This window comes from Dermacentor variabilis, chromosome 9 (genome assembly GCF_050947875.1).
Source record: "Dermacentor variabilis isolate Ectoservices chromosome 9, ASM5094787v1, whole genome shotgun sequence".
NCBI classification, from domain to species: domain Eukaryota; kingdom Metazoa; phylum Arthropoda; class Arachnida; order Ixodida; family Ixodidae; genus Dermacentor; species Dermacentor variabilis.
The window spans coordinates 49490846-49514476 of NC_134576.1; the positions used below are offsets into that span (position 1 = coordinate 49490846).

The 23631-nt window shown below is 44.5% G+C and overlaps 1 protein-coding gene across 1 annotated transcript in view; it reads left to right on the forward strand.

Annotated features, from left to right (window-relative positions):
* LOC142558345 (ATP-binding cassette sub-family C member 2-like) overlaps positions 1 to 23631 on the forward strand; it is a 144838-nt gene that overhangs the window by 111372 nt on the left and 9835 nt on the right. Inside the window, exons 23-26 of the mRNA XM_075670490.1 lie at positions 744 to 845; positions 1609 to 1764; positions 6634 to 6792; positions 21263 to 21429. Of these exons, the coding sequence (XP_075526605.1) occupies positions 744 to 845; positions 1609 to 1764; positions 6634 to 6792; positions 21263 to 21429 (584 nt within the window). The remainder of the gene's footprint in view (positions 1 to 743; positions 846 to 1608; positions 1765 to 6633; positions 6793 to 21262; positions 21430 to 23631) is intronic.

Consider the following 23631-nt stretch of genomic DNA (forward strand, 5'->3'; position numbering starts at 1 on the left):
TTCTACGGCCCCATTTTATATAGACCGTGACACTTTGATCTACAATCCTTGTTTGCGGCGTCTCTCATAGCCACTTTATTCCCCTCGAAAGTAGGACGCCTAAGCGTAGTTTGTAGGCCAAATAATCAACAAATATTTATTCAACTATTTAACTCTTATGATGGATTAGCTAAGTCAGCAGTCGCGCTTTGTGCTACAGCGCGCGGAACGCTCTCGATTCTTGCGGCTTCAGCCTCGGTGGTTTCCCACCTGACCGTAGCCTCGCACTCACAGATTGATGCGCACCCAAGTGCGAGATATCGCGTTGTACTGTACACGCAATAAAACTTCCAAGCCGATGATTATAACTAAATCGTGAAGGATTTCAGGTTCTGTGCTGTTACAGAGTATTTGACTCACGGGAACACCAATAAAAAAACAATGAATAAAAGAAAGAAAGATTGTTCGTTTCGCACTGAAATAAAAAAGGTAATCATGAAATGGAACATTTCTTTGCACAACTAGAGACAATATGAAAATATATTCTGCTTTAATTCGGAACGCCAGAGGTGGAGGTGTTTAAATGAAGTTAAAAACCGATAGTGTTGAACACAGTATCGTATGTCTTCACCCAGTTAAACAAAGATGGGTGTCCTTAGGCCACAAGCACCACTTCAAGACATTTAGAAAATATGTGTGCATGAATGAGAACGCAAGAAAACAAATGCTTTACTCCTTTATTTTTATTTTTTGCTTTTGCCTAGGTCCCGCTCTCGTTGATGTCGCTGTGTATGATGATGTTCAACGTACTTCAGATGAACGTCCCGTTTGAACGCTGTCTGGAGTTCGCAGAACTTCCAGCGGAGGTGAGAAGCTTTCGGTGCGTTTCGTGAAAACTCACTCACCATCGACGTGTCATGCTCACAGGCGAAGTACTCGTCAAAATGGAAACAGAGAGGAAGCGCTTCACCTTCATGCGAAAATAAAGTAAAATTGAAATATACCTTGAGGCTGCGATAGAAACGATGCTCCAGTAAACAAGAAAGAACAGGATAGAGATGACTAGCTTTGCTATATGAGCACGTATACTTTGCTATAGCATAAAAGTCAGTCCATTATCTGGACATTTCAAAACAAAAATTGTATTTGCGCATTATCAACAGCAGGCGAGGCCCCATAGCTCGACTGCGCGTGCCTCAATCGCTCTGTGCAGCCTGGCCACCTTCTGATTATGCCGACAACGTATCTTTTACGTGTGTCCTCTACCGTGCTTTCAGACAGGCTTCGAGCATTGCAATAATAAGTCGGTGGTAAATTAGGCTGTACGGGTTTTTAAGTGCCCAAGCCACCAAATTCCAGTTTTGTCTACAATGCACATCTTTTCATGCACAGTGGAATATGAACAGCCAAGAATATTTTTTTTTTGTTTCTAATGGTAAATGTAACTAAAGGTTGATTGCTCGAACCAAAATAAGAAAAAATTATTCTCTTCTCTAGAGGGCTGTGTGTACAGCGAACGATAAATATTTGTGCAGCAGTCACGTTTTCTAAACCAACATCTGGTTGGGAAGCCACCGTGCCAACAATTGGAGTGAACGTTTGTCTCAGCTCAGGGTGTTTCCCGCGCAGAGTGACGCTCCGGCCACCCCGAAGACAGAGCAGACCCTGTGCAACTGGCCCAAGGAAGGAAAAATCGAATTCCAGGAATTTTCTGCATCGTACAAGCCAGGTGTTCTGCCCGACGTGCTCAGAGGCATCACATTTCTCGTTAAACACAAGGAAAAGGTATGTTTACCGGTCTTGCAGCACGAATTCGCGTCAGTTTAGCAGCACTAACTCTGCTCACGGACGAGTAACATCCAACCACTCTTTCATAGAAATTTCGGCAACAACAATTGAGCAAAAGTATGAAGCACTTGTGCACCTCTATACACGGAAGAACTTGGATCTGTATTTTGATAATAGGCGATTAGTACAGAAATGCTAATTGTTATCAGACTAGCAAAAATGTGGCGGTTTCCTTAACCAGCAGAAATTTTGGCACATTCGCATAAAATATATGAAAACGACGTATTAAATGCATAGTGCACATAAACTCCGCTCTACCAGCACAAATGCACTGGAGTGTGCCAAAAAATGTGTGAGAATTCGAACACGATGTCCACCATAGTTGATGGAACCTCAAGATAGTGATAACAATTAGCACTATTTGCACAAAACAACTTAGAATTAGTATCATTTTACATGCATTCTGGGCCGCACTAAACGAGCGAGTTAACGAAATGGAAGCCATGGAAGCGTTCCAGTGGCGATATTTTTTATCCGTACAACATGTGACACATATAAGCAGCATCGAGATAGGAACAGTGAGATACAGTTGGGAAATTTTGTTACCAGCATATTTTTCAATACCACTGGGGAGTAACGTCTGCTGCCGGGCTAGTCGGTACATGGCACTTAGAAATAATTTTAGGCGCAAAAAATAATAGGTGGACAACAGTATACAAGACACCTGTGCGCCTGTCCGTGTCGTTTCTACTATTGTCCGCGTCTAAGCTTTTGCGCCTAAAATCATGTCCAATTTTTATGAGCCAATGAAAAGCAAAGCGTGAAAAATAATTATAACATTACTGATAGCTTATATACATGTATTTAAGCACCTCGACATGAAGCAGACCCCCTCATTATTCACACGCTCACTTCAATATCATAAAATTCTTGTTTAAACTTGGGAAACGTAAAGCAAACCCCATAGCAGAGCTTTGATACGCTGTAGAGAAGTTTCACGTTGTAAGTTGAGAAAACCATTTATTAATAATTATTTACTACAGTAATTACTTTATCTGAAATATATGTGATTAGGTTGGCATGAATTTACGCACGAAGTTACGCACTGTGGCCAGCATTAAAGGCAAACAATTTTTTTCTTGATGTTAAATGGTATTTGCGCTTAATGAGGAACGTTTCTTCGTACAGCAAAAGTAGCCATAATCTTTCTCATGTGTAAATGTAGTGACAAGCACACAGCAGCTAACTTAAAACCGCTACAAATCCTTGAGCTACCTTCAAGAGGGTTTAGAAATTGTCATCATGCCTATCTGGTATGCTCCACAGAGAACTAGCATTGCTGACCACATACCACATACATGACGCGGAACGAAGACGCAGAGTACTTTTTCTCTGGGTCTGCTTACAGACATTAGCAAGGCTTTTGACTGTCTTAAAAACAGTATTTTGGCAAAGAAGCTGTCATGGCGGGGACTACGTGGCAGAGTTATTAAATGTGTTAGTGAATTATTGGAAACAGTGTGTACGAAAACACGACCTCCAATAATCCTTCCTACCTATTGTTAGCTAACTGTCCCAATGAAGCGCATTGTGGCCAGTGTTATTTAGCTTCTGCGTAAACGACCTTTTAAACAGCAAGCAAGCTGCTTGCTTGTGTATATGCCGATGTTTACCAGCGTGGCATTTCTGGCTATGACAATAACGACTTGGTGCGTAAGCGTAATGAACTTGTCAAAAGAAAAATACACGTGCTCAGCGAAATGAAGTTAAAAAGAGCCCGACTTTAACATTTTCCGAAGCTTCTTAATGCCACCAGTTTGCCTATCAAATTATCATAATCTATTTGTGTGCACCTGCTTCTTTAACACCCTATAACAACACCCTTTAAAATGAGGTCCAGTTATATTAAGCTTCATTTTCGTCGCATTTAAACCACTCCATTCTTATCTGTCCTCAACACAAAAGAACAATTTTCATCAGGTGATTGTTTTGCAGAAATGACTCCTACGCTGGTACGTTCTGCTGGTAGGTTCTAGGGGAGAAATTTACCCTGGAAATATGCAATGTAATTCCGTCTTTTTACGAGTGCGGTAACTCAATTGATTTTAGTACTCCCGTGCTGGACACGGCAGTTTTCCGAAAATTCCGCTTCCTTCTATCGCAAGCTACTATTTCACTTACTCATTGTCCTTAACCTTGATCCGCGCACTGTTTTCGAATGCAATGCTAGTTCAAATCTTTAAAACCCAATATGCTCATTACATGTAACCAAATCAAACTTTGGGAGCATTTTAAAGAAACACTGTTAGGAATGCATTTCACCTTAATGCAGACATTCACGTTGTTTAGTGGTATAATCTAGGTGTTTTATGTTCCTTTGTGCTAGTGTTACACGTTAATTTTAATGCGATTAGCATATTTTGCCTCCTTCCGCGTTTTGACACTGCGTACCTATCTACACTTTTACGCAGACCCATTGACCGAAGTTATCGACCAGATCAGGTCACTACGCATGTGCTCGTGGGCGAGAGGCCCTCGTGGCCGTTTCATCATCTTCATGCAGCCTTCGCATTATGAGTTTGGTCATGCAGCCGTCGTCACGTCTTCTGCGCAGGTCCAGAGAACCTAGTTGTCGTTTAGCTTAGCTATAGTTTTTCGGTAGAGAGCTATAGCGACAGCGTCACCTGGCCGCGATGCTAATGTGGTGGTAAATTGCATCCTCGTCATCCCATGTTTGTGATCCGTCTTTCGTCTTGCCAGTGACATCATACCGTCGTCATTCATTCTCTATCATGATGCCGTAGTGAGGCCGTAGTGGTCGCTTCCCCGTCGTCACTCCAGCTTCGTCGTTTGATTCTCGCCATGCCGTCGTCGTCATGCATACGTTCTCATTCCTTCGTCGTGGTGCCATCGTGGTCGTTCTGTCGTGATCGTTATAACTTCGTCACGCCATTGTCGGCATTCATGCCATCGTCATGAACGCTGTGATTTAGTGCCGTTATCGGTTCGGAAAGTAATCACATTGTCACCACGCCGTTGTCGTCACAGCGCATTTGTCACACTATCGACGCCGTTCCTTCTTCATAATTCTTTATAAACGTGTTGTCTTCATTAAATAGTGATTATTCTGCCCTAGTCACGCTAGTGTCGCCATTTCATCGTCGTCCGACAGTCGCTATTATGCATCCGTTGTCATACAGTCCACTTCCTAACGTCCTGGTCGTGTCATTGTCGTATGTCCAGCATCTTCATTCAATTGTCGTCATGCGATCGTTGTCGTACACTGGTCGTCGTCATCCCATTATGCTCAAGCCGTTGTCGTCTCGCTGCCACCGTTATGTCATAAGGAACGATTCAGGATGACCATGTTATCGTCGTCACGACGTCGTCCCACAGCTTCGGTTGTTCCATTCACGTCATTCCTTCTTCATCATTCCATCGTCGTCACTGCGTCGTCATCATGCTCATGAGTGACCTTAGCAAGCAAGAATCTTAGAAAGGTGCGCCACTACCGAAGACATTGTCCATCACACACTCCCGAAGCAGCGCAAGTCTCACAAAGATTTTAACTAGGGCGTAAGAGGAAGGTTTAGCTCGGGTGCTCCTATCTGAATACACGTAGAAGCAGAATTCGTTTTTCTCGGCAACCACTGCACCAAATTTGATGAGATTTGTTCAATTTAAAAGAAAAACTTCAAATGTGGTGACTGTTGTTTAGAATTTTTTATTTAGGTCGTAAAGCATTTATTAAAAATTTGGCAAAAATCAAAAATTTTCAAAATACGAAACTATTGAGTTTACAACTGTGTAACTGAGGAACGAGAAATGACAATACAATTATGTGTATTGCATCCAATAGAACATCTAAAGCGGACACTATTGACATGTCACACATGAATCTCAAGAAAATTTCTAGTACGGAAATACAGCTTTTGCAGAACCCTTGTAAAAAACGTAAGAAGTTCACGTAAGATGTAAAATGACACACCGAATTTCTCCGCCTTTATTTATTTAATGGATTCCGTTTACAGAACCACTATATCTTTCTTGATGCATAGCTATACATTTGCAAACTTCGTGCTTCTATTTTTTTTCAAACTTCCGCATCTTTGAAAATTCTTCCAACAAAATTCATGTCCTAAATCGAAATTACGCTTCCGACAGTCACTAGAATTTAACTTTCTCTCTCAAGTGCAACAAATCTCATTAAACTCGGTCCAGGGCTTACCTCAGAAAAACGTTCTTGCGTTGTACATGTATTTGAATAGGCCGCGTCGGAGTTGGGCCCGAGCTAAAGCTTCCTCTGAAGTGCGGGCATATTGGTGTGGCCTTTTGCAGTACAATTGTAGGGCACACAGACGAGGGGAGTGGGGGGGGGGGGGGGGCGTGGACGCAAAATAAGAAAGGCAGATGAGGACACGTCTCTGTTTCTTTTGCGTACTTCAGAATGTCCACTATATATTTTAAATAAACGTGACTTCAGCAATACGGGCTTTCGCTACACTTCTTGCATTGCAGATTGCTTTATCCTCGACACTATTCGACAGATCGCTTCTGACGTTATGGTTTTTTCTATATAGTTAGTTAGAAGTGGATAAACACAACGTATTGCAACGTTTATTTTTCACGTCGTTTACTATGAGAAACGAAAGTGTACGATACTTTGTAAAAGAACCTGAGAATGTTTGAGAAATAATTATGATCGCTAATGATATATTCATTCCTACCACGGGCATTTACAATGTGTCCTAGGCCTTTGTCAGCGTTGTGAATGGAACTGTTAGCCTGCCTTCTTTTAGCCATACTTCTTTTAGAAAATGAAGCAGATTTGGCTCGATTTCAGTGGTTTGACGCGTACGCTTTCAGGTAGGAGTGGTGGGTCGCACAGGAGCGGGGAAGTCGTCACTGGTGCTCGCACTTCTGCGCATGCTCAAAGCCTCAGAGGGTCGCGTCCTCATTGATGGCGTGGATATCGCCGACGTTCCCCTCCGCAAGCTGCGAAGGAGCATCACCGTTATCCCACAGGTAAATGCGAGATGCCGACAGCCAAAACTTCTGCACTGTTTACAAGAGTGCTACAGTACATCGCTTACCGCCCGCTCCGGTCAGACGAGCACGTGCTAGCACTTTCCGCACAATCGCTTAGCGGAAACGCTGATGGGCATGCGCACAGGACTCACGCTGGCAAAAGAACGAGAACCGCTGCATTCGCTCCGATCTAACCGTTTGCAAAAATGTCCTTCACATGAGCAAGAAAGGTATGTTCCTATCGAAACTGCAGAAGTTTGCAAATTTTGCCGTATCGATACGTGGTCCACGTGCGTCTTTGTGTTGCTGGTTTTAGAATAAAACCTGAAAGTCTTAGCTAATTTTTTGCAGATCACATCATCAATACTCAGCCGAAGGTAACACTTCCGTCCGGACCAATCACCTTTTATACTCTAATTAGCCTAGAACTTACGTTGGCAGAGCACAAGCACTTTAACTGGCCGCGGACTCTGCTGAGGTGGACTAGAAGCGGTGATACATGACCGATTAGAATACTGGGGATATGCTTTGTTTTCCAACCAGATCTTGTGGAGTAGCAGCCGCATCGAAGACGGCGCGCACTATGTTGCAACTCGTCCCGCGTCCACCTGGGACTTCGGTCGTTTCTCAACCGGGCTGATAGCGTAGTCGCTCGCGTCTCGGCAAGACGCGCTTATCAAGAAATGCGAAAACTACGCCGTTCCTTGCAGTGTCTCGGTGCGTCAAATCTGAGAGCAGCGGAAGCGTATGTGGGGTTCAACTAAAACGGGTCTATTCGGGCAGCTGCTGTGAGCACTAAAATCGCTCGCCTTGTGTAAAGTCTGCATATCTGAGTCATAACACGGTGCGCAAGTTTTTGAGACCGCGGCAGTCACAAAAGAAAAACGAATAATTCGGTATACAGGTTGAGTGCGATAGAGCGTTTAGAATGTACAGATGATCCTTACGAGATACCGCTATGGTTGTGTGTTGGTGCTCGTGTCAGGTACTAAAAGCGCGATTAACATAGCTTACGATAAGCAATCCTGTCGACGGTGTCTATTTGAAAACCAATAGCTTTCTTTGGCTATTTCGGTCTTGTTCGAGATCGTCGGTGGCCAGAAGTTGATGGTGGTTGAACTCTCACCGCCAACGCAAAGGACGTGTGATCTCATCGGACCTAGTTGCGGGCCGCGTCGGCATCATCATCATCATCATCATCATCATCAGCCTGGTTGCGCCCACTGCAGGGCAAAGGCCTCTCCCATACTTCTCCAACAACCCCGGTCATGTACTAATTGTGGCCATGCCGTCCCTGCAAACTTCTTAATCTCATCCGCCCACCTAACTTTCTGCCGCCCCCTGTTACGCTTCCCTTCCTTTGGGATCCAGTCCGTAACCCTTAATCACCATAGGTTATCTTCCCTCCTCATTACATGTCCTGCCCATGCCCATTTCTTTTTCTTGATTTCAACTAAGATGTCATTAACTCGCGTTTGTTCCCTCACCCAATCTGCTCTTTTCTTATCCCTTAACGTTACACCTATCATTCTTCTTTCCATAGCTCGTTGTGTCGTCCTCAATTTGAGTAGAACCCTTTTCGTAAGCCTCCAGGTTTCTGCCCCGTAGGTTAGTACTGGTAAGACACACTTATTATATACTTTTCTCTTGAGGGATAATGGCAACCTGCTGTTCATGATTTGGGAACGCCTGCCAAACGCACCCCAGCCCATTCTTATTCTTCTGATTATTTCCGTCTCATGATCCGGATCCGCGGTCACTACCTGCCCTAAGTAGATGTATTCCCTTACGACTTCCAGTGCCTCGCTGCCTATTGTAAATTGCTGTTCTCTCCCGAGACTGTTAAGCATTACTTTAGTTTTCTGCAGATTAATTTTTAGACCCACTCTTCTGCTTTGCCTCTCCAGGTCAGTGAGCATGCATTGCAATTGGTCCCCAGAGTTACTAATCAAGGCAATATCATCAGCGAATCGCAAGTTACTAAGGTATTCTCCATTAACTTTTATCCCCAATTCTTCCCAATCCAGGTCTCTGAATACCTCCTGTAAACACGCTGTGAATAGCATTGGAGATATCGTATCTCCCTGCCTGACGCCTTTCTTTATTGGGATTTTGATGCTTGCTTTATGGAGAACTACGGTGGCTGTGGAGCCGCTATAGATATCTTCCAGTATTTTTACATATGGCTCATCTACACCCTGATTCCGTAATGCCTCCATGACTGCTGAGGTTTCGACTGAATCAAACGCTTTCTCGTAATCAATGAAAGCTATATATAAGGGTTGGTTATATTCTGCAGATTTTTCTATCACATGATTGATAGTGTGAATATGGTCTATTGTTGAGTAGCCTTTACGGAATCCTGCCTGGTCCTTTGGTTGACAGAAGTCTAAGGTGTTCCTGATTCTATTTGCAATTACCTTAGTAAATACTTTGTAGGCAACGGACAGTAAGCTGATCGGTCTATAATTTTTCAAATCTTTGGCGTCCCCTTTCTTATGGATTAGGATTATGTTAGCGTTCTTCCAAGATTCCGGTACGCTCGAGGTCATGAGGCATTGCGTATACAGGGTTGCCAGTTTCTCTAGAACAATCTGCCCATCATCCTTCAACAAATCTGCTGTTACCTGTTCCTCCCCAGCTGCCTTCCCCCTTTGCATATCTCCTAAGGCTTTCTTTACTTCTTCCGGCGTTACCTCCGGGATTTCGAATTCCTCTAGATTATTTTCTTTTCCATTATCGTCGTGGGTGCCGCTGGTACTGTATAAATCTCTATAGAACTCCTCAGCCACTTGAACTATCTCATCCATATTAGTAATGATATGATCGTATATGAATATGAATATGATATGTATATATATGAATATAATATGATATGAATATGATATTAGTAATAATGATCGCGTCGGCAGGCGAAGGACAACTTTCATGCCTTCTTCAGGCGTGCCTACGGTTGCGCCAAATCGTTGAGTCAGTCAAAGGCTGCTATTCTAACCTCACCTAATCTAACGTAACTGTCCTCACTCCAAACAGTAGGCACCTTCAACCAAATTGTTACTTTAATAAAGTCAACACCTTTTCTAGAACCGCTCGGTTATTCGCTTGCTATAATAACAATCATGCTTGACGGTTTTTGTACGTCTTTGTGTGTACTTCTCAACTAATCGCCTAATTCGGTAGTGCTGTGCTGTCTCGTTCTTTAACACAGTTACCAATTATTAACATAATGATTTACGATTCCACTTTCATTGTTGGTAAAATCTCATGATTTCTCAAGAGGAGTGCGATTCTTTGCCAGTGTACATAGCTAAGTCCATATTCGTTCAATAATTCTTTCGCTAACATGACAGAGCTCGCCGACCAGCCCTGAAACGTCACTACTGCGTCTTGCAAAACATCGACCTGTTAAGAATATTCGACAAGAGGTTTGAAAAATTAAAAATTGCCTCATATCAAAGCATGGATGAATTTGTTGCACCACCAAAGTTCACACCATCGCGGTCACTATTTTACTTTTCCACCAATTGTGCGCCACTCATCTCGCAGCGCACTCTCGCCGGTTGCGTTTCCAGGTTGATGGAAAGTGGTACAATTATATCGCAGTAATTAAATAAATCTCAGCACACCTGAGCACTTCTTGCGAGTTGGGAATGTGAAAGCATTATTTTGCAATTGGACGCCGCTGAGTGGGAGTGAGAAGAGGAAGACGACGCTGTTCGATCTGTTGTCACCTCAGCTCTGTAATTTTTGCATAGGTTTTGCTATTAATTAAGTGAGTTATTTATATCCTTGGAAGACGGCCGCATCTTTAAAGCGGTACTGTCCCTATGGGAAGGGTACGGCTGCTCCGGCGCCTGCATCTTTAAAGGGACAGCGCCATCCGAAGGAAGCTAGCGAGGCGGAGGCGGCTATGCCTTCGCAAGGCGTGAAGCTGCCAGACATCGGGGACGATAAGCAGTCTAGTGCGTCATCATCTACACTATCGTCGACCCTGACAAGGAAGTGGCTGATATGGCGGAAGTGGACAGCGACGGCTTCAAGGTGGTGAGTAATCGGAAGCAAAGAACAGTTGGAATCCCAGTGGTAGTTTTGCCAACCGAGAAAGGTGTTGATTTGAGAGAGCGGAACCCTATCAGGCTCTTCGAAACCCTTAAAGTACTGCTGGAATCTGCTCAGATTCGCAGCCGCTTCAAAACGCAAGGTGCTCTTTATCTAGATATCGCAACGGAAGAGCAAGTTGACATTCTTCTCCTGTGCTTTCAGATTGGTGACATAAGAGTTAAAGCCCGGTTGTCCCACTCCTACATCACTAACACAACGTTACTAGGGGAGTACCAATGTGGTATTCGAGAAGCGACTTTCTTGACTACTTGAAACCGCAAGGTGTTCTACACGTGAAAGGTCTGATGCGCCGGGTGGAGACTCAAGAAAAGGAATGGACAGCGAAACCTACTAACTCTGTCGTGATAACTTTTACTCTAAACACCGAGCGCCCCGAAAAAATTGACTTCGGTTTTACCAAGCATACAGTCAAAAAATTCATTGAAACTCCGCCCCGATGCTTTAGGTGCCAACGCTTTGAGCATGCAGCCAAAGTTTGCATCAATGATCAACGTTGCAAACGATGCGGTGGCGCCCACGATTACAAAGCCTGCAAGGCAGATTTTGTTTGCGCTAATTGTGGTGGTGACCATACAGCGAGTTTCAGTGGCTGCCCCTTCCGTCTAAACACCTTACACCATCGAGTGTCCTTCATTAGTGGTCCCAAACCACAACCTACTGAGGAGCCGATACCTGGAAGTGACGAGTTCCTGACGTTAGATTCGGAAGTTGAGTTCCCTGCGTTAGAGCCGAAAGTTCGTAGCGTGGTAACAAGCAACGTCGGTGGGCCACCTGAGCCTAGCAAGACGCCAAAGCAATATGGCTCGTCTTCTTCAACCTCGTGCAACTAAAAACCCACAACTAATGTGGGTTAGTTGTTTGTTCGATCTGCTTCAGCAAAAGATGTCTAAGTTCCTCAGCAACCAGATCACAGCCAGACTCGACAATATGGAGGACATTTCCTCGCCTCAAAAGAGATGAAGAAACCAGCTGCAGTGACCAAGAGTGGGTCACAGTCCGCAACTTTTGTTGAAGTTGTGAGGCAGTGCGTACAGCAAAATCAAAAATCAGGATCTGTCCTACCCTCTGCGAGTTTTGTTTGGAGTCCTGCATTCATATGTTCAAGCGATGCGGACTGGCACCCTGAAGAACTTTCTACAGCTCGTTCTTTCCTTTACTTTCCTCACTAACTTTCTGAAGAGCTCTCCACGAAAGTTCTGGCTGTTTTTTTAAGGAAGCGAATGAAGGAATTGAACAGATTGTAGAAGGAACGGAAGTAATTACGGAAAAGCCTGATATCGCTGACAGATTCAATCGATATTTCCAGTCAGTGTTCTGTACGGACCAGGATGATAACAAAGAATATGAATCGGCTCCTACATTTCCACTTCAAGCTGGTAATATCAATATTAACCGAGAAGGCATATTTGATCAGCTGCTTCTGGACACGAAAAAGTCATGTGGGCCTGACGGTATACCGAATGAATTTCTGCGACGATTCGCGGAGTGGTTGTCGTATTACCTAGTAATTATATTTCAGAAGTCTTTAAAATGCCACTCGCTACCTCAAGACTGGCGTAGAGCAATTGTGGTCCCAATTTTCAAAGGCGGCAATAGAACAATGTTGAGCAATTATAGGCCTGTGTCTCTCACATCGGTGTGTTGTAAAATATTTGAGCATATAGTGGCAAAATACATCAGACAATTTCTGGAACAAAATGACTTATTATGTCCGTTTCAGCATGGATTCCGCAGTGGCCTTTCAACTGTAACGCAGTTGATAGAAACGATTCATGATTTCTGTGTTGCTATAGATGCCTGTGTACAAGTCGATGTTATATGCATAGATTTTGCGAAGGCTTTTGACAAAGTTTCACACCGTAAACTGCTCTACAAGCTTCGCAATGTCGGTCTTAGTGAGGATGTTCTCGATTGGATAGGAGCGTATTTAACTGATCGCCAACAAGCAGTCAGAGTGGCAGATACTATTTCAAGAAATCGTGAGGTGTATTCGGGCGTGCCGCAGGGTTCCGTACTAGGGCCACTACTTTTTCTGCTATACATTGATGATATCTCAGCGGTTGTCCGATCACCTGTAAAAATTAAGCTTTTCGCAGATGATTGCCTAATTTATTGTCCGGTAACATGCAGGGAAGATCAATTTAAACTCAACCAGTGCCTGCAAAACTTAAGCTCATGGTGTCAAAAATGGGGTATGGAAATTAATTTAAAAAAAACCACTTACACACACATAACAAAAAGAAAGGAAGTGATCTCGTTCACATATAATATTGCTGATAATATACTGGTAAAAGTATGTAGCTTCAAATATTTAGGTATAACCATAACAGATAAATTGAACTGGCGTCCTCATGTTGAAAATATTTGTCAATCAACGTACAGGAAGTTGTGCTACTTGCAAAGGAAATTACGCCAGGCGACGAAAGAAGTCAAGTTGATTGCATATAAGACATATATCCGTCCGAGCCTAGAATACGCTGGTGCTGTGTGGAGCCCCCATCAAAAGGTTTTAAAACATAAACTAGAACGAATTCAAAGAATGTCAGTTCGCTTTATCTGCTCTAAATATCGACGACGTGACTCGGTAACTGAAATGTTAAAAATATGTAACTTGGAACCACTGGAATCAAGAAGGCAGAAGCAGCAATTCAAATTGCTTTTTCATATACTAAACGCAGATGTGAAAATAAACAAGGATGATTATTTGACGCTCTTTCACAAAAGGTTACCACGAACAACACGCAGCACATTCGTGCAACCAATAGTAGCTCGAACAGACTTATTCCGCTTTTCTTTCTTTCCTGACGCTATTAAAATGTGGAATGAATTACCGAATGATGTGGTACAAAAAAATGCTATGAGTGATTTTGAGGTTGGCCTTGATAAGTATTTCGCTCACACTGTATAGCTTATATTTGTTCCTTGCATGTAGCTGTGTGTTTTTTTTTTCTACAAATGTTCTATGTATTACAAATGTTCTCCTACAAATGATATTCAGTGTTTGTTCTATGTACAATTCAATTACCGACCCTCCCTGTAACGACCCTCAAGTGAGGGTTTATTTATTTAGTATGACTAAATAAATAAATAAAATAAATAAAGTTCATGATTACCGCCTTCGCAGCGACCTTTACCTTATAATTTGGCTAGTCTTCTTCAACCTCGTGCAACTAAAAATCACCGAAAAGTGCGGCTTATTATGCAATTGAACTGCGCTGTGATCATAAGTCGAGTAGCAGAACTTAAATTATTTTTGAAAGATACGTGTGTTCCAGTATTGGCCCTCTCGGAGGCCGGCCTACCAAGCGGGAAATCTTTGACTGGATAGGTCACCCACAAGAATTGCAGCATAAAGTCATTTCCCGCAGGAAGTGCTGCCCTTTACATACGAAGAGAGATTCCTAATGTGGCTCTGAACGTTACCGATCTTTGCACCGATAGTATTGAGGTAGCGGCTGTGAGGATACGGCTTGGCTTCCAAACTCTTTCTGTTCCATCCGCATACGTGTCTCCGCGGAAGAAGGTAGCAATGTTCTTGTTTCTCCAACAGCTTTGTAACCGTTGCCCAGCGCCTCAGATTATCTGCGGTGACTTCAACGCCCATCACTCTGTCTGGAGTAACAGAAACACAGACTCCCGCGGACGCAAACTTCCAGAAGTTATCGACCGTTTGGACCTGTGCTGGGCCAATGACGGAAGTCCCACTTTCTTCCGGCCTCCAGACCCAGCCACATCTATAGACCTAACATTGCACTCACTTGACGTCCGCGTGAAGCGGTCAACTGCACTATCCATCTTTGTGTTTACTGCCGACTTCCATATGCGCAGCTCTAAAATTAGTCTTGTTGTTAATTGCGACAAATACAGGGAGCAACTTGCATGTGTTTCTGGTAATGTGATAGACAAAAGGATTTCTGGGAATATGGCTGCTACCGCAGCGGTCAGGATGCCTATTCATTTTCAGACTCCGCATTTAAAACTGAGGAACCTTTTCGCAGCGCGCAGAAAGGCGGAGCGACAACTGATGCGGAAGAAGGACTATCAAGCAGAAACCTCTCGTGTGCTTGGCGGAGGAATTCGCAGATGCATTTCTAACTGCAAGTTCAGGAATTCATCCCTGCGCTTTGCCTGCAACATCTACGTCGGTAATGCACGCCCCGTTCACACTTCGAGAGCTACAGACAGCACTCAGCAGCCTGCGGCGTCGATATGCACCAGGTCCTGACGGCATTACAAACCAGATGATGCAGAACCTACCTCTGGAACACCGGAAGATGCTCCTAAGCTATTTCATTCGAGTGTGGGCGACTGGCGACGTTCTCTCTTCATGGAAGGTGGCTTGTGTTGTCCCAGTGCTGAAGCTCGGCAAAGAAATGACAGACTTGGCCTCTTATCGTCCTGTATAAAAATGTCGTGTGTAGCTAAGCTCACGGAGAAGCTGGCAAGTAAGCGTTTATCTTGGTGGCTCGAAGATAGAAGGGCTCTGCCAACATGCATTACTGGATTCCGAACAGGTTTAAGCGCGCAAGATAGCGTCTTGGACTTGATAAGCCAAATTGAACATCATAGAGCTTTCAGCCCTTCAACACTAGTTATTTTCCTAGACGTATCAAAGGCTTATGATAATGTCTTTCAGAGCTCAATACTAAATAGTTTGCAGGCCATGGGCGTGCAGGGCTATCTTTTGCGATTCATTCACTCATTTATCAGTGATCGTAAAATTCAAGTGCGGTTAGGAAGTACCACAAGCACTGAAAGGGCGGTATCGCGAGGTGTACCTCAGGGAAGTGTTCTTTCCCCAACGCTCCTTATAGTTGTAATGACTGGTCTTCATGCTGAAGTGCAAAGACATTGCAGGCATGTCCACATGTCGGTATATGCGGACGAAATTTGTCTTTGGTTAACCGGATATCAACAAAAGCATTTAGCTCTGATAGCTCGACAGGCATTACTTTCAGTTCAAAATTACCTTCAAGATGCCGGGTTGACCCTCTCGGTGGAAAAATCCGGCTTCAGCATGTTTCCAGGTAGAGGAAGACGGTATGCGCGGCTGAAGATAGACCTTGATCAATCTTGCCTTCGTCAATTGACGCACAAGCGATTTTTGTGTGTCATTATTTACTACCATCTACAGTGGCGACGAGCTGTGTACTCGGTTGTGACATCGCTATTTTCGCGTCTCAATGTGATCCCTAGAGTTGCAAGTGAGCAATGAGAAAATCACCCTTCTTCAATGATCAGGTTGCATGGTGCACTGGTGACGAGTGGAATAATGTAACAGCTCCCATTAATTTCCCCCTCCATATCACAGCTGGAACGACTTGAGGTTTTGCACAGAAACGGCCCAAGGAGGGCTCTTGGCTTTCCGCAGGCAGCTACTATCAATGCAGTCACTTTATGAGTCTCTATCGAGACCTCTTAACCTAGTCGCTTCACAAAGGTTATTGATTCAAATTGGCCGCCTCAAACAGACGGTAGCCGGGCGAGCCCTTCTACAGCGCCTTCGAAAGAGATCTGAGTCACGAGCTTACTTGGCACTAAATACTCTTGGTTACCTGGGTCTTGACGCTAGAGGTCGAACTAAGAAGTTGAAACCACCTTGGTCATTCGAGAGCCTCGACTGTTCATTCACAATTCCTCACGTTCGCACTAAGCGGAGTTCTCCTTTGGCGGCAACGCGTTCGCTGGTACTGGAACATCTTGAGACTGAATATGGACGTCATCTTCAAATTTTTACTGATGGCTCTGTTGACAAGGTCAAAGGATCTAGTGCAGCTGCTTTTCACATTCCCTCTCTGAACTATGATTGGTCTGTTCACTTCACTGCAGTCGTGCCCTCCGCAACGGCCGAAAGCGTTGCCATTGAGGCAGCTCTAAAGAAGCTACAGTTTTGTACGCCTCAACCTGTTGTCATCATTACAGATTCAAAATCTGCCCTTCAAAAATTAGAGCAGGGATTCCTTACTGATGCCTTATGGCTTAGCTCCCTGCGCTCGGTGCACAATCTCCATATCAAAGGCTTCTCCATACGTTTCCAATGGGTACCCTCGCACATAGGTATCATAGGCAACGAGATGGCGGACAACCTCGTCCGTAGAGCGCTGTCTGGAAATAAATTGAGAACAGTGCCTCAAGAGGACAAGAGACTCTTCAGAGAAGCGGTGTTGTGCCACTTCAGTTCTTTGTGGAGCTCACCTCACAAGCCATGTGTGAACAAGGGTCTCAAAAGAAACCGAGCCACTTCACTGCTCCGCATTCGCACAGGCTCTGCTCGTACCCTGCGAGGATCTATAAGACTGGCCTGGCGTTTTCTCCATTATATTCAACGTGTGGTGTGCGCTGACATAGAACATTACCTTATGTGCTGTACTCTGTATAACGCGGAAAGGAGTGTGTTATTCGGGTCCCTCAAGAAGACAGGAGTTCCTCACAGTTCTCTTCGGGAAATTGTTTTCCCGCGCAGGAACCAGTTGCGTAGGAAGTGGGTCTCTCGCCTCCTTTTATATTACCTGCTGGACACGGATTTGGCCTCCACATGGTGAACTTAGGAGTGACCATTTGTAGTTTTGAGGTCTGTGTCTGATTTATGTTATTTATTTATTTTAAGTGTCGCTACGGCAGAGCTGCAAGGCTAATACCACCAGTAGCCTACAACCACTCAAATCAACAACTCAACGGTCCCTCGATTTCTGCGCTGCGAGTAATGTTCCACAGTGGTACGTGCTGCCCGAGCCAGCAGAGCGGCAGCAGCTTGCGATGCCAGCGCGGCATGCCTTCGACGCCGTGCGCGACAAGGCACCCGCCCCTCACGCAACAACTGGCGCGCTAGTGCACCGGCAGGTGTTACCCTTTCCCCGCTCTGCTTCGTCTAGGTGCGCGCTCGTTACGTGGCGTCGCAGCCAATGTGAATTCATGTGTCCTTTTGCTGCTCCGGACGGATGCTCCGGATTTGACGTTTCCGCATCAATAACGACCAGCAACTGACCCATAGCTCATATGGTTTGATTTATGAGGCGTTGGATCTCAAAGTGCTCATTATCTTACTGAACGTACTACCGATCATTTTCGCGGGGCTTTTGGCCGCTTAATTGTCTGAGAGTGTGCAGCACATCTAGAGCCAGAAAATTTCTGTAAATAACAATGAGCACAATTGAAACCTGGTAATTGCTGTGCTAGTCCCCTCAATCCTAAAAAACAAAACTTTTTACGCGACTTCTTTAACACTGACCAATGCCTTAAGTCTTGCGAATGACGCCCCTGAGTAATGATCTTAAGCTGTGCGCGGGAGTAGACACTGAATCACGTGCTTTGAAGGATGTCACGAATGCGTCCGCTGCTGCGGCTTATTAGCAGCGTTCCAAGTCGTTTGCCTTTAACACGCAGTGTGAGCTTGAACTAAGGAGGCAGTGCAGTGATATCGACCACAGTATCCTGCAATAACTTTCTGCTTAGAGCCTACAAAAGAGTTCAAAACAGCTAATGTATGACGCACAGCCCCACTAAAAGGCTTGGCTTTCAATATCAGGAGAAAATTAGCAGAGGTGACCTCGTAATAAAATGTATAGGAAGACAGATGTTACTTACCCTTTAGCTGTACTTTTCTTGGAGCCTTGTGTGGTTGCAGTAGTCTCTGGCAAGACCTTGTCTTGTATAACATATGTTGCATTTGTATATTTGTGAACTGTTAAGATTAGTGTATGTTATATTTTCCTTGTGTTCCCTTTTGCTTTTTTACGCTCCCCCTTATATAAAACCCGAACAGCAGTCTTTAAGTGCTAATAAAGGATTATGAAGATGAAAATTTGGGAACGAATAGAACGGAGCACTTAGCCCGTACTAAAGCGATAATTTGCTGCATTTAGCCTCAAGAAAGGGTTCGAAAGGGCTCACCTATAATGTATATACCTTTTCTATACGTTCTTGCATTCTGCTTAGCTGAATTTAGCACAGGTAGCCTCCTGTTATAACGGTAAGGAAGACAGCACATAATTTCACGCAAACACCAAAGACAATGGTTTTCTTTTTTGTGGAACGACACAAAAAAGGTCGCTGCTGAGCTGATAGTCAAAAAACTTTCATGCGAAACTGTCATCCATGAGTTAGTGGTAAGAGGGAAATAGAGGAATTCCAGATCAAGCTACACAACAGGTATTCGGCTTTAACTCAGGAAGAGGACCTTAGTGTTGAAGCAATGAACGACAATATAGTGCGCATCATTAAGGAGTGTGCAATAGAAGTCGATGGTAACTCCGAAGACAGGATACCGGTAAGCTATCGCAGGAGACGAAAGATCTGATCAAGAAACGCCAATGTATGAAAGCCTCGAACCCCACAGCTAGAATAGAACTTGCAGAACTTTCCAAGTTAATCAAAAAGCGTAAGACAGCTGACATAAGGAAGCATAACATAGATAGCATTGAACTTGCTCTCAGGAACGAAGGAAGCCTAAAAGCGACGAAGAAGAAACTAGGAATTGGCAAGAATCAGATATATGCGTTAAGAGACAAAGCCGGCAACGTCATTACAAATACGGATGAGATAGTTGAAGTGGCTGAGGACCTCTATAGAAATATATACATTACCAGAGGCACCCACGACGATAATGGAAGAGAGAATAGTCTCGAGGAATTCGAAATCCCACAGGTAACGCCGGAAGAAATGAAGAAAGCCTCGGGAGCACTGCAAAGGGGGAAGGCAGCTGGGGAGGATCAGGTAACAGCAGTTTTGTTGAAGGATGGTGGGCAGATTGTTCTAGAGAAACTGGCTACCCTGCTTACGCAATGCCTCATGAGTTCGAGCGCACCGAAACCTTGGAAGAACGCTAACATAATCCTAATCCATAGGAAAGGGGCCGCCAAAGACTTGAAAAATTATAGACCGATGAGCTTAGTGTCAGTTGCCTACAAACTATTTACTAAGGTAATCGCAAATAGAATCAGGAACACCTTAGACTTCTGTCAAGCAAAGGACCAGGCAGTATTCCGTAAAGGCTACTCAACAATAGACCATATTCACACTGTAAATCAGGTGATAGAGAAATGTGCGGAATATAACCAACCCTTATATATAGCTTTCATTGGTTACGGGAAAGCGTTCCAGTCTGTCGAAACCTCAGCTGTCATGGAGGCATTACGGAATCAGGGTGTAGACGAGCTGTATGTAAAAATACTGATAGGTATCCACAGCCACCGTAGTCCACAGCCACCGTAGTCCTCCATAAAGAAAGCAATAAAATCCCAATAAAGAAAGGCGCCAGACAGGGAGATACGATCTCTCCAATGCTATTCACAGCGTGTTTAGAGGAGGTATTCAGAAACCTGGATTTGGAAGATTTGGGGATAAAAGTTAATGGAGAATACCTTAGTAGCATGCGATTCGCTGATGATATTGCCTTGCTTAGTAACTCAGGGGACCAACTGTAATGCATGCTCACTGACCTGAAGAGGCAAAGCAGAAGAGTGGGTCTAAAAATTAATCTGCAGAAAACTAAAGTAATGTTTAACAGTCTCGGAAGAGAACAGCAATTTACAATAGATAGCGAGGCACTGGAAGTGGTTAGGGAATACATCTGCTTAGGACAGGTAGTGACGGCGGATCCGGATCATGAGACGGAAATAACCAGAAGAATATGAATGGGCTGGCGTGTGTTTGGCAGGCATTCTCAGATCATGAACAGCAGGTTGCCATTATCCCTCAAGAGAAAAGTGTATAATAGCTGTGTCTTACCAGTACTCACCTACGGGGCAGAAACCTGGAGGCTTACGAAAAGGGTTCTACTTAAATTGAGACGACGCAACGAGCTATGGAAAGAAGAATGATGGGTGTAACGTTAAGGGATAAGAAAAGAGCAGATTGGGTGACGGAACAAACGCGAGTTAATGACATCTTAGCCGAAATCAAGAAAAGGAAATGGGCATGGGCAGGACATGTAATGAGGAGGGAAGATAACCGATGATCATTAAGGGTTACGGACTGGATTCCAATGGAAGGGAAGCGTAGCAGGGGGCGGCAGAAGGTTAGGTGGGCGGATGGATTAAGAGGTTACGACATGGCCACAATTAGTACATGACCGTTGTTGTTGAAGTATGGGAGAGGCTTTTTCCCTGCAGTGGGCGTAACCTGGCTGATGATGACGATGATGATGATGATGTCATCCATTATCGGCCATCACTGGAACGGTTCTGCTTTAACGCCAATCTCTATCAATAACAGGGAGTGCCTGAAGTGTTGCCAGGGAGGGAACGCTCTTATTTTGAACGTGTACGGGTCGTGTTTTCTACGTAGAAATACACGTTTCGTTTTATGGCTGGGATGCACTCAGAAAAATTGTGTGTGAAATTTTCAGGACCCAAGCATGGTTAAGGGCACACTGCGAATGAACCTGGATCCTACAAATTCCCACACAGACGAAGAAATCTGGCAAGCGCTTGAGAAAGCACACCTTGCAAATGTACTCGTCGGCGACGTCAGGGGGCTGCTTCTGGAGATTACGGATGGTGGCAGCAACCTTAGGTGAGCAAGATTTCTAGCTAAGCTCTTATAAAACTTATTTGTAGTTATCGCCATAGCGCCACATATTTTAGATGTGATTACAGCAAAAAATATATTGCCAAGCGAGGGCAGCTACACATTCGTACGACTATTGCTGAGAATGTCACAAACCGAAAAACTATATGCACTCGAAGAGAAGAGACAGTTGTGGTAACTCTTTTTTGGGGTGCACTTCCAGTGTACGCTGCGCTTTCACCATTACTCGAGGTGTCCGAAGGAGCACGTGTATTCTGATTTTGAACAAGCAGTGGAAGCGCATTCCAATCTGACAGCAAACTGAAGAGTTGTAGCAACATGTTCTGATGGTGAAATTGGTTCTTACGATACCTCAGGGGAAGTAACTGCTCCAGGCTGCACGCCGTCTCCGCTGTCTTTTGTGTTAGTTTTTTTCAATGTCAGCATTGCCTGACATTGCATGAAATGTTCTGACAATCGTGGCTACTGGGTTGCTACGCCATCTGTCAATAGGGATGCGCAACGCCGCCAATGCAACAACTTTCTGATAATGGCTATTGCTATTAAATAAAAAAACGAAGGCACTGCACGCACATAGTCAGGCTGTGATATACCGCATTAGAACTACGCGCGCGGCAGAGCAAGACCCATAGAGGGTGTTTTTGTAGCGCATGTCTTGGGAGTGAGTTGTGCTGTGGTTCAGAAAGACTGAAAAGTGGGGGAGTTGCTACTCGTTCTTTCTATAATGTTACGCTAGACGCACTGTTACAGGTAAATGTTGTCGCAGAACTCATCTAAGATGATTGTCAGGAAAGAGGGAGTGAATAACAAAGCAAAATAGAGTTTCCTACCTTGCGCAGGAGGAGGAAGAACAGGAAGAACAATAGTAGTTGAAAAATACAGATCATAAGAACGTCAAGAAGAGAAAATCACATGGGCAAGTCAAATCAAAACACGCTGAAGTATTTGTAATTGTTCGCCCAGGCAGTTGGGCGAAGGAATCGCACAATATTCTTTGCTTAGAATCGGCGAGGCTACTTTTGAATTTTCTGCTCCCAAAATTATGATTGGTCGTCGTGCACACTTTTGCTCAGGGGATGCCAGCGCTGCACTCTGTGTATCCATAACATACATAGCCCTCTGAGCAGATGTAGTGTGCCGGTTGCCTAAGAGTACACGGATGACATTCGTCAATGATCGTAGCACGAATACGGCATGTCTATCTGCAATTGGTATCTCACTAGTACGTGTGCTGCACGTAAGAGTAGGGGCAGCACGCTGCGATTCTTTGACAACATTTGCGTACGATAGTGCCGGCCATTGTTTGGAACAGTTAGCAGTGTCTGCTTTGGTATCTGATGTGCCCTCAATTTGGATGAGTACGCCGCTGGAGAGAACTACTGAAGATATAGACGTCACCTTCGCAGCAGCCGTATTCTGCCTATGAGACTTGCCAACTTCGTCGGTAGTGGCGTCTCCACATGTCGAATTTCACAGCGAAGCTGCTAGCCACCATTTGGTCAGGGTGTTTCGCGACATCATCCTCACGGAAAAAAAGAGCATTCAGCGATTGAAGTGAATAGTGCATATATTCTTTGGTATCACATGTACAACATGCAGCACAGTATTAGTTTCAATAAATAGCAAGCACGAAACATGCATCCAAACCACATCATTCATGATAAGGCGCTCCTGGTAACAATGCGAAGCACATATACCTATCCATTTCCCGGTAAAGATTGCTGTTGCGCAAGCTTCCACGGCTACAGCAGCTTGTGAGGAGTGACGTCACTAGCCTTTCGTATTGGTACGGAAGGATGAAAGAGAAGAAAGTAAGAAGATCGTGGGGCGCTGGCTGCTGCGTGTTGTTGGCGGTCAGCTATCTTAACTACTCTGACTCATTATATGTATTTATATATATATATATATTTTCTATGCTCCCAACATTCCCGAAACATGTTGGTGAGAGCGGGAGGTACCACGGCTGGAAACGGAGCTCCACAGTGGACGTCGGGTCGCTGTCCTCACCATGAATGACGGTGATCACTGGGGATTAACGTCGTTGTCGCCACCAATGTCACCACCTCCCGCCACGTCGCTGCCCCTTTAGTTGTGGTTGTGCAACCCAAGGATCCCAGAACTTTCTGCTGGACTGAGGGCGCCGATGTTTAAGAGTGGGTTGCTATGCACAAACGTGTGAGTGGAATC